This window comes from Mus pahari, chromosome 6, assembly GCF_900095145.1.
Source record: "Mus pahari chromosome 6, PAHARI_EIJ_v1.1, whole genome shotgun sequence".
Lineage (NCBI taxonomy): Eukaryota > Metazoa > Chordata > Mammalia > Rodentia > Muridae > Mus > Mus pahari.
In genome coordinates, this window is record NC_034595.1 from 33554089 (window position 1) to 33569459 (window position 15371).

The 15371-nt window shown below is 39.9% G+C and overlaps 1 protein-coding gene across 7 annotated transcripts in view; it reads right to left on the reverse strand.

Moving 5' to 3' along the window:
- The window catches only part of Mpdz (multiple PDZ domain crumbs cell polarity complex component), a 150200-nt gene that overhangs the window by 77993 nt on the left and 56836 nt on the right, over positions 1 to 15371 (reverse strand). For all 7 annotated transcript variants that reach the window (XM_021199922.1, XM_021199920.1, XM_021199919.1 and 4 more), the window contains 7 exons: positions 10534 to 10696; positions 9687 to 9758; positions 6925 to 7031; positions 4997 to 5143; positions 4015 to 4179; positions 2316 to 2501; positions 1185 to 1394 (listed from right to left, as the gene is read on the reverse strand). In XM_021199922.1, the coding sequence (XP_021055581.1) occupies positions 1185 to 1394; positions 2316 to 2501; positions 4015 to 4179; positions 4997 to 5143; positions 6925 to 7031; positions 9687 to 9758; positions 10534 to 10696 (1050 nt within the window). The remainder of the gene's footprint in view (positions 1 to 1184; positions 1395 to 2315; positions 2502 to 4014; positions 4180 to 4996; positions 5144 to 6924; positions 7032 to 9686; positions 9759 to 10533; positions 10697 to 15371) is intronic.

A 15371-nucleotide genomic window follows, 5' to 3' on the forward strand; every position in this document is an offset into this window, starting at 1 on the left:
GTTAGATAAATACTGACCCTAACCATCTCATCTGAAAGGAGACAGAGGCCTGTTTTCCTAGCATACCCACCAACGATTACATGAGAACCCCTTTCTATTCTTCTTACAAATGACAATAAAATGAGTAATTTTATTATAATTGTCTGGTCATTTGTTATCTGCTAAATACTCTGGCTAAATAATTCAAGGGAATCTTTTTAAGTATTAAGACTTTAAAAGCTGTAGAATAAAGTATTAAAGAAAATCAATGCTGTGTTCTCTCTCTCTNTAAAGAAAATCAATGCTGTGTTCTCTCTCTCTTTCTCTCTCTCTCTCTCTCTCTCTCTCTCTCTCTCTCTCTCTCTCTCTCTCTCTCTCTCAAGCGTTATTATAAAGAATGCAATTTACTTGACAAAGAATGGTTCTGAGGACATGGAGAACTCATCCAACCTCTCTGAAGTGCAGTGGAGAGCACATCTCCCCAGGCATCATTAGAAAAGCTGAAGAAACTGAAGACACTTAAAGCTGGGCCCCCTACAATCCAGGCGGACAACTTGGGACCTTAAATCCAACATAGCTCATAGGACCAAGCGAAACTAAACTGTCCAGGGCTGCCATATGCTTGAATTCCTCTACTAAACTCAGGCTGCCATTCTAAGACACTAAGAGCTCCACATGTGTACTCTACTTTCCAATAAAGAGGAAAATACTAATTGTCTTTCCACATCACCAGCTGTCAGTAACCCATGTACAACTTTTAAAGGAAAAGCATTTTTATTTTTCTCTTTTGGTTTAAATAGTAATCAAGAGTTTAATCTCAATAGTCAACAGAATCCATTCTTAGCAGAGGTTTTAAATAAAATATCAAGTCCCAGAATATAACGTACTGGTAGCCAGAAAAGCTGTGCCCCTTATCTATGTGATCTTGAAATGACCCCTCCCCAGTCTCAGTTGGTTCTGTACAGAGGGATGCTCTTCCTCTTTTCTTCCTCCTAGGATTACTATGGGGCTTTATGTGCCCACAAATTTATATTTCCTATTCATTAAGTCCCACTTAAAGTGGCAGGAATACTTATCATATGCTTCAGTGCAGATTATGAAACATCAAATACTGTCTTGAACTAGCTAAAAAAAATAACTATTCTGCTCTCTTCAGCCATTTCCCTTGCATATATATAAGAAATCAATAAAATCCAAGTTCTTACAGGTAAAGGCTTGGCCACTCCTATCCGCACCATCCCTGAGGGCGCTCCCTTCAGGGCTTCCACGGCCTCTTCAAGAGTGCTGTTTTCCAGGTTAATGTCATTGACAAACATGAGCCTATCTCCTGGAAAAAGCCGTCCATCCTTTTCAGCTATGCCACCAGGCACCAGAGAACGAATGACTATTACTGTGTTTGCTGGATCGATCGGATCCTAACAGGGCAGGAGGGTGAAAAGCAATCAGCTCATTCAGAGGTCAGAAGTCTATTTTACAAATATACTTTGTTTCAAGTGCCTTACAGTTTTCATATGAAGTTCTAATGAGTACCTAGAACAAGATAACATCTACTTCATTTTAGAAAGACCAGAGGAGTTCGCCAGAAGCAATGGAAGCTTCTTTTGCTGTCATTAAGTTGACCCCTGGATAACGCTAGATAACTTTAATCTGGGGGAAATGTCAAGTGTTTAAGTTATCGCTTGACGATGATGTCAAGGGCATGAGTATCAGTAGTATAGTGGATAGATGTTCTCTGAGGAAGGTCTTGTCCTTTGCAAAGGAAGAACTACAACAGGAAGCCATGTGGTATTTGTGCTACAACTAAGGTCTAGAATGCTCAGAGAAATCTTGAGGTCAAGACTATTAAGAGTAACACCTGTGTTCTCTCAGACAGTGCTTAGCATTTTCTCTTTGCCCAGGGAATGGTACAGACTGCACTGAGCCAATTTGTAACCAATCATAAATTTAATAAAATGACTGGAATGGCTAGAATTTGTGATATGTCCAAGTATAAATTCACCTTCCTTATTATGCAGAAGGAAGAACTAGTTCATACTTCATGGACTGGTGCTAAAGTGTAAGCTGTAAATTGAGAAATAAAAATATTCCCCAAATGACAGAGAACCCACAGTATTATGATACTCCTAATATTCTGTGAAATTTTTCAAGCTAAAACAAAAGCAGTTCAATAAATATAATGCTAAAACAAACACTGACTACATTACTATCCTGAGCAATTAATTTGAACAAGATGCTATTACTAACTGTAAAATTTTATTGTCTTTTATCTGCTAGTAACAATTTACTTTTAGAATATGGTGTCCTTGTGGCAATTAGGAAAAAGGGGAGATATTTACCTGGTAGTCTAAAATGCTGAAGCCGAGGCCTCTGCTCCCTTTCTCCAGCTCTATGGACTGGACGCCTGCCTCCCACATGGCCAGTGGGGTTTGAATCTCCTCAGCATTCTGATCCACATCAGACATCGCCAGCAGGGGATCCTCTGTCTCTGAGGACCCAATGAACTCTCCTAGATCTATATGAGGCTGAACAACAGACCAGTCATCTCTTGTATCAGAGGGAATAGCTATGACATATCGCAAGAAAACTGGGTTCCTCTGTCTGAACCAACCAAAACGCGCTCAAAATCCCAAGTCATAAAAGGCATTAAAAATATAAGCTAGAATTTTCTATAAGCTTATTTAGTGGTTATGCATCTACTACACAGCTTACGTGTGATTTTCACATCTTGTGTACGTTTGAAACACCTCTACATGAAGAATAAAAAGAAGTGTGGTACTGTTATTAACTAAAAAGAATGCATAAAATATAATATGAATTCAAGAAAAAGGTGGTGTGTGTAGAGTTTTGTATTATATGCAAATAAGGTCTCTACAGTACATAAAATTATATAGATTAAGTAGGGGTAACTGGGCTTCAAATGTTAACTTCTCTCTCAGAACAAAACAAAACAAGTGACAACAAACCCAAAAACAAAAAAACAAAAGAAACTGAAACAGGTTAAGCCAACCCCATTTATCTGCAGGAGCATATCAAATTTAAGACAGGTGTGTTTCTCTAGATTGTGTGCTGCCTTTGCCTGTGATCTTCTATTGCACTGCCGAGAGCCACGGGTGCAAACCTCCTCCTCTGCTCTCCTGTGACCATCCCACTCACACCAAATGAACAGAACATGTTCAGGCATGGTCACGGCTCAGCCTTCTACTGGCACACAGTTTGGAATCATGTTTCTTGTTCTTTCCTGTTACAATCAAAATGTGAATGATAAACTCCGTACTTTACCCTTTAAGTTACAAAATTATTCCATTGTATTGAGTCCTTCAGCATAATGTAAAAGAAATCCCTGCTTCATAAAATCTGAATAGGGTCAACGTTGCAGCAACTTCCAAAAAGGGGATTAGCTCTGTTCTTGGATATTGCGATTCAAATGGATAAGAATAAGGATATAAAAAAAATCATAGAAAATTATTTGATGTGAATTGTGAGTTAACTTATGATCTCACACTAAAATGTACAAATGATTTAAAACCCAAACATACAGTAAAACACATCTTTCTATATTTTAGCTATTTATTAAGTGTTAACTGCAAACCAGATGCGGCTGGGTGGGTAAATAAAGATATGCTTTTCCATCTGTGTACTACATGCATACTTCTGCCAACTGGGGTCGAACTAGTTAATGAAGGCACTCCCAGGACATGGTGCAGTGGTACCTCCTGTCAAGTGCACGGCATGCTGTTGGGAGTGCCTACTGTCAAGTTCACAGTATGTAGTGTTATCTGTTGTAACTGTTTTCACCTACAGAGAGTCTCCATGACATGGGCAACATCCTAACCTACATTTTACAGAAGACAAAACAACAACTGAGGTTTAGAAAGGAGAGGTGCCTTGTTCAGGATAAGCAAGCCCAAGCTGGTTGGGTTCTAGATATATTGTATAAGCATAGACTCTAAAAAAAAGTCTTGAGGAAAATAAAAATACCTTAACATTCTAACAGTATCAAGCATCAAATTAGCCTTTCTTCTGCAACTCTCATACCTTTTCTGTGAGTTCAAGATCATTTATGTCCAGGCTATCCATTTCTGACAGGGCAGTGGGTGGCACAGTCCGACGGCAGCACACCATTGTCACATCTATAGGCAATTCTTTTAAAATATTGACCACATCCTGATGGTTTTCCCCAAGCAAATTTATACCATTTACCTGCAGAAAGACAGGTCCACACAAAATAAGTTTTATATTACAAAGGTCTGTGGGGGAGCACTGTTTTCCCACAACATACATTTCTTTATGGTAATGGCTGTGGTTCTGCCTTGCCAAGACTTGTGCAAGTACTTACAAACATGATCTGAATGCGAGCTCAGAGTCTGGCTGTACTAGAGCTTCTCAAGTGCCATGGTAAAACCCTCAGCTTCTCTCTAAGTTTGATCTGTAAATGTGTGGTAGGAAGAGAGAATAAAAATATTCCTAATGGATACAGGAGAAAAGGCTACAAAGAATTAGCATTTAATGAATTTACTAAGAAAGACTAGAAATGGCATATATAGTATGGTAAAATGTTTTTAAAACTGGAAACTTTTTTTTTCTATTTTTTATCTCTGCATTTAAAAAAACAAAAAACAAAAAAAAACATTGACAGATTGCAGAGAAACAAATACCAGTAGATAGCTACTGAGTGGCAAGAATTGAGTGAGTGGGGACAGACAGGATGCGTTTGCTGTTTGTCGTTATTCTCTATGGAAGCATATGAAGGTGTTGACTATTCTAAGAACTAAATATATACTTAAAAAATTGTCATGGAAGTTTCATAGTCTTTGAAGGTGAAAACAGCATAAAACACAACAGAACAAAAAACACCAAGAGAGAACATATGAGACTGGATCTATAAGTCAGTAAGTGTGCACACACAGCTTTGGTATCTCTGCTTTGGACTGACTTTATGATATATTCATCACTATTAATTCTCCAGTAGCCTTTCCCAACTTGCATCAGGAGAAAGAAGGAAATCAGAATGTCTTACTTCCAACAGCTCATCTCCACTGAAGAGCTTCCCGCTGTGCCCCACAGGGCCTTCTGGTAGCACGGACCGGATGAAGTGGTGGCCCACTGTTGCCTCCAGACTTATTCCTAGCCCACTGTTCTCACTAAACTTGCTCACATGAGCCACCTGGAATGAGAAAAATCGCCACAACTCTAACGTTCTTCTGTTTTTCTCTAGTCATGTAAATATTGTTAAGTTCATCCAAAACAAGTCAAAAAAACTTTAAAAAAAAAAAAAACAATCTTACTATAAGCTACATATCACTGTAGTGCTACCAGTGAAAAATACTTACATCGAATGGCTTCACAGACCAAGACTAAAAGGATAGATATGTCTAGCCTCAAGCACCCGAGAGCATTCTCAGCAATAATTCCTATAGACCCAAGCACAGCTAACAGCCTGGAGACTGCATACGTGGGGCTTGCTGCTATGCACACCATGGGGAGCCATGTGTCATTTCCCACAAATAATAACTTTACCAAACAAGACCTCTCACATCTTAAGGTGGCTGGTGAAAGGTCAGTATGAGAGAGAAGTCACCAGACTCTGAGCTGTGATGCTGGGAAGCATTCTTCTCAACCCTGACAACCCAAATGAGAGCTCAATTACTCTAAGAAACAGTCAGGCTCCCACTGAAGTCACCAGTTCTCTCTGCCTCACACCCCCTCTATAATTATATTAATGCTGCCAAGTACACAGTAGGCAAGGAGAAGGTGGAGCTACTCCCATTTACCAGAGCACAGATCACAAATGATGTGGTCCTATCATGCAGCACGCTTCTGCTCTTAGGAGAAGACTGGAATTATGCAGACAACAGGTGCACAAAGGGCCTTTCGAGGTTCAGGATTGGTTCTGATATAGATGAAATGGCTTGTGGGGGACCCACCTCTCATCCAATTACCTCTGAAATAGCAAATGATGCTGTGCATACCAGACACATTAATCCCACCCATGAAGTCAGTGCTAAATGAAGTGCTCTTCACCTGGCCCTACTGTATTCCTCCCCAACTTAAGAGTTAAAATATTCCTGGCTGTACTCACTCATTTCTTCTTTGCCTGTTAATTACCTTGAGTTTTTACAAACAAGTACTGCTATGAAAATGAAGTGCAACATTGACAATACTACTCGGCAGTGAAATCAGAGCTACCTGTAATGTATATCACCTGTTCTCTTTCACCTCTTCTAACCCAGAGGCATAAGGGTATTATAAATATGAAAAATTATTCTGAATGTAGTGTTTTACTTTTGCTTTTGAATTTCCTGACATTTTAATGGTGTGTGTCAACTTTGTTACCATTTATAATCGCAAATAAATATCCAACAATGTATCACAAAAGCTAGATGCCTAAGAATGATAAAGGCAATGTCAAGTAGAACATGGTGCACACTTGTATGTCCAACACTAGGGAAAGGAAAGCAGAGGGGTTAGAAATTCATGGTCCTTTGTCAATGCAGAGAAACTGAGACCAGACCAGGCTACATGACGCCTTGCCTTAAGAGACATTTTTTAACAAGGAAAGAAGGAAGGAAGGTAGATGAGGAAAGAGGGAGGGAGGAGGAAAAGCTTACAACCCTGTCATAGCTCATGGTAAGCTTTAACTTATTTGAAGTAAGTTGTCATTCTATGCTGGTTCTTTCTATAAATCACATATGTAGAATCAGGAAAACCTTTCTCTTTTTTTTTTGTACATTACTTCCACCACTCTCAGAAATACTGAGGCATGATGACACCTGAGTTCTCAAACTTGCAAACCACGTATTTCAGTCCCTTAGCTGCACAACAGCTTTGAGACCTCTGACCTCTGACCTCTCTCCAGGCCGCTTCAATGACCATCTTTCTTTTCCCCAAAGATTTCCTGCACAGACAGAGGTGAAGTGGGGAAACAGGAAGAGAAAGTCAACCTACCACTATTTCATAGTTAATTCCCATAATGCTCTGCCACTTGGTCAGCAGGGCAGCCTCTTGCTGCACATCTTCCGCTTCTTCCAGCTCAGTTGACAACAGTGGATACCCTGCAAGTGTCAAAGTACTGAAGTCAGTGGCAGCACACAAAACTCAGCTTCTCCACCGGGAAGGTGGGGCAAATCCTTCTGGTTGTACTTTTATCAGACTCTTCATATGTTCCCTCATGTTTTATTGAATTTTAATTTTCTAATTTAGACTAATGTTTGCATATGCAACAGTATCCTTTTTTAATGGACAGCTTTTAAGCTTTAACTAGACTTTGCATTCAAGTCTCCATACATTTTCTAGTGTTCTTTAAAAGAATAAGGATTGCAGTAAAACTGTGGTTAGGAGAAAAGAAGGCTATGATATCACTTCACACACATACCAAATAAATTATAACAGACAACCCTATAACCAGGAAAATATATATAAAAGTATGAAAGAATGAAGAAATGAGAATGTGTATCAAAATAAAAACCTGTAGTCAGAATCTCACTAATCAGAAAAAAAAAAAAAAAAGCCATCAAGCCAGTAAGAAAGGCACCAAGCAAGCGACATACATATGTGTGAATACAGAATGTGGAGCTGAAAGCTGGCCCTGACCGAGGAGCATCTCTGCCACTGAGCTATAGCCCTAGCCCCACAACAGATACAACCAGCCCTACAAAATGTACAACCAGCCCTACAACACGTACAACCAGCCCCACAACATATACAACTAGCCCTACAATACATATAGCTAGCCCTACAACATACAAGGCCATTTGGTGCTTACTCATAAATGCTTTCTCTTTAAAACCTCTAATCCTTTACAGTCTTTACATTACTTCAAGGAATATTCGAGAATTCTGATTTTTACCAGTTACCTGTCTCTCATTTCAGGCTCATCATAATTTAGTTAATGATTCTGAACTTGTCTCAAAAAACTGGACAAAGTTGATAACTATTTTTAAAGGTTTGGTCATATGCAAAGTCCTAGGTTCAATGTCTAGCTTAGAGAAAAAAAAAAAGCCAAACAGGACTGGAAAGTATCCCTGTGAATAAGTGTTTTCTGTCCAAATTAAAATTTAGTTATGTGAGGGGTGACAACCAACAGTGAGCTTGGTGTATAAGGAATCTTTAACCCTAGTTCAGGGAGCATTGATCATTTCCCCCAGTTCACCTTCGATTGTGTGTGTGTGTGTGTGTGTGTGTGTGTGCTCACACAGATCAACAGGAATATAATGGGGGATTATAAATGGGATGCAGGCAATCAGATGACACCATCTGAGCTTCATATTCATCCACCCAGCCCAAGCCATGCCACTCTTATCTCCCACCTGCCTCCAGACTACATTTCAAAACTTTGAAAACACAAACAAAAAGCCAGAGAGCCATCTTCTCCAGCATTGGTGCTGAGGCAAGTGATGATCCTGCAGCATCACCATCCTCTAGAAAGGCAGTGGCATCCCACCCTGCCAAGACGGACACACCAGGTCCATTAGAGCCACCTCAAGGTTTCTTTATTTACTTATTTATTTTAAACAAGAACTGCTGATTGTAAGCCTGGAGGTGCAGATATCCCTCCACACACATATGCAAATTTCTCATTAGCTGCCTTTTCTGCAACAAAATCGATGTTTCTGCATCTCCGACATAACCCCTCATGCCCATCCTCACTTCCTATTTAAAGTCATGTTCTAAGTATTTTTATCCTCTCCCCAACTCTTGATATTTACTTTATCCCAAGTATTTTCTTTACTAATTAGTGTAAAAAATGGCAGAATGTAATTAATATGTATGAACACTACACATTTTCCTTCCAGGATATCATAACATATACAAAAATCTCTTTAAATAATAAAAGTAAACTAAAACTTTCCACAGCAGAAGAAATAAGATTGAGGCCACAGACAGAGTAAAGAGGCTGCTGAACAGCAGAATCATTCTACAAGACAGGAACGGTTTTCCACTTGTTCAATGGCTTTAAGTCACCAAATACCCAGCAACAGGACCAGGGAAAGAAGCAGGAGACAAGGCATAAAAAGAGGGCAGATTTGGTGTGAAATATGATAAAACACTGCATCCTAGCAAATGTACAGTGAGAATTCTTAGATGGCCTCAACAATTCTCTGTAAAACTGTTACCAAGCCCAGTTTCAGGAAGAAGTGGTAGTGTACCCTGAAATCCAGAACTCAGGAGCCAGCCTGGGCCACACAGCAAGACCTTGCCTCAGAAAACAATCATCACAGCCAAAAACAATTGACGGAGCCAAAATCCCCAAGCAAACACACAAAACCTCGCGTATTTCCATTCCTAAAAAATCTTTCTGTGTTTGTTTTTAGATACTTTATATTTTACTATTGTTTCACAGTTGGGTATTCAACTGTCAAGTATACATAAACAGTAAGTTAAAACTACACATGTCACCAAATGATACCTCAAGAGTAAGTCTTGTGTGTGTGTGTGTGTGTGTGTGTGTGTGTGTGTGTCTGCATGTGTGTGCATACGTCAGAGAACAAACTGATTCTGCATGAAAATTAACAACAAGTGAATTATTTTAAGCTTAAAAAGCACTTGGTTCTATTGATAAATACAAATTTATCAACTTCCCTTTCCCCAAGAAGTTAGTAGCATATTTATAATGGTTTTAGTAACTTAGAATGCCATAAAGACCTAATCTCTTTGCAAGCATTCTGTCTAAAATATAATGAACACCTGAGCCTGGTCCTAAGTGTTACCTTCTTCTTCAATAGGCAATATGCTGGTATTTCTCTTCAGTGATAAAGACTCTTCATCCTTTTCACAATTTTCTTAAAGATAAAAGTATTTTAAGTTAAATTAATAAAATAGATAATAAAACCTTTTGAATTTTTCTAAACCCATTTTACTTGTCTGCACCACCAATTAGAGGTAATTTTGAAGAGACCACGCCCATAGTAACCGTATGTACTTAATGTCTTCCTGGAAGTAGGGTAGGACCTTCTGGAAGCTGGTCTGCCCATCTGCGAGGAATGCATTACATAGTGGAAAGCACAAAGCTCCACAGTGTTAGAAATAAAGCACTTTCCAGATAACAGCTGTACACTGCAGATTGTTTCAGTCATTTGCGGGGATACTCATGGAGAATCACCAGAGGCTTGTGGCCACCTAGATCAGCCATACACAGTGGTAAACAACAAAGAAATCCATTTCAATTAAGGCAGAAGGCAGGCTGGCACCTGAAGTGCACGTGAAACTATTCTCTGACTTGCACACATCACTGTGCATGCTTGTGTATGTACAAATACAGGCACACACACAGCCCACATATGCCTCCCCACAGATCCCAAAAGCATCAAACACAATTGTATCCCGCCCTGAAGAGAAAGTCTTGATGACACCCAAATTAAAGTCAGAACAGAAAGAAAGAAGAGTCTATCTCCAACTGAGAAACAAAACAGTATGTCTGTTTTACGTAGGAGCCCAATCTAAAGCAAATGCATAAACACATGGTTCCAACTAATACCAAAATATTTTTTTACAATTTTTCTACAAAAATCACTTTAGAGTTAGAAGACAATGTTAAGATAATACAAAGGTCTCTACCAGCTGGGAGGTCCACATCTTTTGCAGTGTCTTCTCTTGACGTAAGCTCTGCTTCCTGGCTTGTTCCCTTCCTCATCAGTGTCAGACGCACTGTCTGTCCTGTGTGACGCAACACCTCTACTGCTTGTTGGTTGGTAAAACCCTGAAGGTTGGTGCCATCGACCTGTGATAACAAGCCATATTAAAATTCAAAAGCACTTTTGCATTGCTAATACAAAATGTGTATTTATCACTTAGTACTGAGTAATGGTCAGGGAATGAATATTTCTCTCACTGGGAAATGGCCACAACAGCCTGTGTCGAGGAGTAATGGTAGTTTGCTCAGTACTATCCCAAGGGTTGCAATGCTTTCTACAGATCCTGTGGTATGGGCTCAGGGTGTGACTGTCAAGATCATTTCTCTATCTCCCTAGGTGGTCCTGATACACAGTCAAATTTGGAAATGAGGACCTCAGGGGATCAAGGACAGAAGGCAGTGAGAAAAACACTCCCCCAAGACACTGTTGTGTAGTTATGGTACTTTACATTACCTGCAAACAAGAGAAGTGAAAATTTTGAAATTCATATTCAGCAGGTGAATAAAATGCTGTGAGACCCAGACTAGTATCCTCCTCCACAGTGTAGTCTAACTAAAATTGTTATGAAAAGGAAATACTCAAACTTCAAATGAAACATTTGAAAATAACTTGTTTTAATTATCTGTACATATGTGTATAAATAAAAAGACACATCTACATATAACAAATGGAACAGTATATGATATTTGAATATACAGAAGAAATAGAGAGGAAATGAATACTTAATTATTTTTCCTGGTGGGAATAGTCAGGAAAAGATGTAGAGACCTGGCCTGGGAAAGACAGTCTCACACTCTGGCTACTTGACTCTTGTACAATCCTTCTGAGTTACATGGCAGTGTGAATACGGGTATCTGACTCTATTCTTCCCCATGACAGATCTTCTGATTTCCTTTTGCAAAGATTAGTAAATTAGAATAACAGAGAAAAGACTGCAACAGAATCATAAGCAAGGGGAAAAAGTTCCTATACCAGTAACTGAAGGAAATTCTAAACCTGGTCTGGAATCAAAGGACTAATTTTCATGTGTTCATCTGGTCAAAGAAGAAGTGTTAATAGAAATAAAACCATGTTCTCTCATTTAAAAGAGGTGGTCCCTGGCTCAGGAGATGACTTACTTGGTAAAATGTTCTCTGAGCAAGTATGAGAACATAAACTCAATCCCCTAGAACCCACCCACAAAAGCTAGGACAGGACTGAAGTGATGGGTCAGCAGATAAAGATGGTTTCTGTCATCTCCGACATCCTAGGTTAGATCATCGAGACCCATTTAGCAAAAGAAGAGAATGGAGTCCAGCAAGTTGACCTCTGACCCCTGCTTAACATGGCACATGAAAGACACAGAAAGGATCAATCAGCAAGTTCCAGGTTCAACAAGAGAGACTGAAGATCTGCCTGAAGATCCTAATTGTGGATATCAACTTCTCCACATTTATGGGCATTCTACACACAATTGCACACACATACACACAGATTCATAGACACAGACACACACAGACACACACACACACACACACACACACACACACACAGTGGAGGTGGACTAATGGCACATAAGATTCCAAACAGAGTACAATAATACTTAAACATAGATACATAAAAAAAATTGGAATTTAAAAGACTATACTTTTAATCGTGTGTGTGTGTGTGTGTGTGTGTGTGTGTGTGTGTGTGTGTGTGTGTGTGTGCCGGTGACTGAAGATGGTGTCTGATCCCTTGGAGCTGGAGTTCCAGGCAATTGTGAGCCCCCTGGTATGAGTGCCAGAAGCTGAGCTTGGGTTTTAAACAAAAGGACCAGGAAAAACAGCAATGTCGGGAATACCTGTGAATGGTGAGGGGCCCAGTGGGTGTCCCTGAGAGAAGAGCATCCCACCTTCTGGAGGTAGTCAGGAGGTGAGAACAGTGCAAAGTCCCTTGAGAGTATGGCCCTGGTATGGCCCTTGATGTGCTGGCTGGACGACAAGGGGGACAGCTTGTCAGAGAGAGGAAAGTTTCTTTCTATTTATTTGGGGTGGTGGAGGAGGAGGTGTTAGGGGGAGGGGAGGGGAGGCTTCAAAAGGCCAAAGGGTACAGAAGGGCTCTTCCGGTGGTAGAATAAGAGCTAGGCTTCAGCTTTTAAGGTGGTAGAGCCAGAGCTAGATTAGGAAGAAGTGATATGAGCTGTCTCTCCTGTGTTTTAAAAGGACACTCTAGGGCTGGTAAGATGGCCCAGAGAGTAAAGGCACCTGCTGTTGAGACTAAAGATCTGAGTTCTTCTATCCCCAGAACCAACTCACACAACTGGCCTCCGACTTCCACTCTTATGCCATGGGACATACAAAAAAAAAAAAAAAACAAAAAAAACACTAAATAATAAAACAAAATGATTTAAAAAATAAACGAGGATCCTCTGGAGCCTCACAGAACATATTCCTGAGACATGAAGGCCAGTTAGGACATCGCCAGGTATAATCTGATTAACAGAACTGAGGCAAAAATCCCAAGACTGGGGAGGCGTGGTCGGATACTGGATGGACTCTGGAAGAGGAAATTAGGATTTGATGTCAAACAGATGAGCTTGCTCTCACCAGAGACGCCGGTAAACATGAGCAGAGAGGAAGGTTAGAAGCCTGTGTTTGCCTGTGGAGCTGAGATGTAGAAAAGATGGCCCAGTGGTGAGGTCCAGTCCGAGGTGCCACAGGAGCCTGTGGTTTGTGGAGCTAGAGCTTAGCACTAGGAGAGTGGGCTGTTCTTCCTGAAGCTCTGAGCACAGTTCCCAGGACCTATGTGGGGTATCTCACAATAGCTACAACTACAACTCCGGGGGTCTCATACAGACCAGAGAGAGAGAGAGAGAGAGAGAGAGAGAGAGAGAGANGAGAGAGAGAGAGAGAGAGAGAGAGAGAGAGAGAGAGAGAGAGAGAGAGAGATGCCTGTGGAGCCCAGAAGAGGGTATCAGATCTCTTGAAGCTTGGAGTTACTGTCATTTGTAGCCATGTGATGTGACATAGGTGCTGAGACTGAACACCAGTGTTCAGGAAGAGTAATCTCCACTGCTGAGCACTTTCCTAGTCGCGGTTACTAGCTCTGCTCTTTCTGGCCTCTAGACCAGGCTAACCTCAAAAGTACAGAGATCTGCATGTCTCTACACCACCAGGCCTTGTTTTGTTTTGTTGGTTTTGTATTTTGTTAGGTAGTTATTTAACTCTGATCACATTACATATTCTTTAAGCTTCAAAAGAAGTTTTGCTAAAACAGACATACATACTATCATATGTCTCTTATCATAGTAATAAAAAATCACAATGGGAGGCAGGCATGGTGGTACAATCCTTTAAATCCTGGCACCTGAAGGCAGGGAGGAAGATCACCATGAGTTCAGGGATATTCTGGACTATTTAGTGTCACAATAGCATAGGTTATAAAGTGAGACAGTGTCTTAAACAACTTAAAACACAAAACAAAACAGCCCAACTCTGAACACTGATACCCTCCTCCCATTCTTCAAATGCACAAAACTTTATACAGCAAGTGGTTATTCTAAAATCATTTTCTATCTCTTTTAAAAACAAGTTTCATTAAGAAAAACTTTGTATAAAGAATTCTGTTTAAGCATGTATATAAAAATATATTTGCTTCTGTTTTCAAAACATGGCAAATTAAATTTTAAAATATATTTATTACCCAATGCCACAGGATGGGTACCAGCAAAGAAAATCTGCTTCAACGGACTAGATTTTAAACTATACTTCTACTAAGATTCTTAATAATGCCATCACAACACGGAAATAGGCACCTGTTTTCCAAGAACTCCAATTCATGATGCTTTGTACTAGGGCACATGGAAGCTAGTTTTATTATTAATAGAGCATGAATGGTAATTAATTTGAAATCCCATAGTTTCATAGAAATAAACAACTTACAGCCTGACTACATATAAGTCTAGGTGAGCAAAACACCCGTCCAGCATCTGTATTTAACTATGACCAGGCTTGACAACAGGATAGCTATGGTGTCAGCTTCGACTCAGTGATACCACAGAAGAGAGTAACACAGTATGTGCAAAGTTGAACAGTCTCTGCTCATCAGAGAACCACATGCACTACTCTGTTAACATGTAATGCAGGTGCCACAATCAGCCGGAGAAATCATGGAGACGAAATAGAAGTTACATAGTTGAGAAAAACCTGACATACCCCATGTGGCTTGCCAAACCACCTTCCAGCAACCTCTATTTACTGACAAGAAACTGAGAATCTATTTCTGTCACAGAATATTAAAGATAGCATCTGACATTTCTCATTATCGATCACAATTCTATGCTGCTTTCAACTGTGTGTCACTAAATAACCAATAGGGATTATGATTTTTGTCTGTTGACAAGAGTACCTAACATTTTAAGAGAAAAAGAGCCCCTTTATCAAATGACTGTCACAAAGAATGCCAACATGGAAGGGTTTGGTGGGGGCGGTGGGGTCCATTGGCAATTTCCTATCCATGTACTGTACGTAGACAACGCTAGAGGTCCATAGAATACCGTCTGTAAAAGAAGACCAAAGTATCTAAAAAATTACAAAATAAATGCTTCCTCAAAATAGTAAATAATTCTTAATCTTCTCGGCACCTCAATAAATACAAATTAAAAATAGATCATAGCTCCAATATCTGCTGTCAAAACAAAGCCAGAACAAATAAAGTCTATAATTGTAAAACTGCAACTAGGAATGAAGGAAATATTACCAATTTATAGGAAGGCCACAAGAGGGTGATACTTGGCACAGA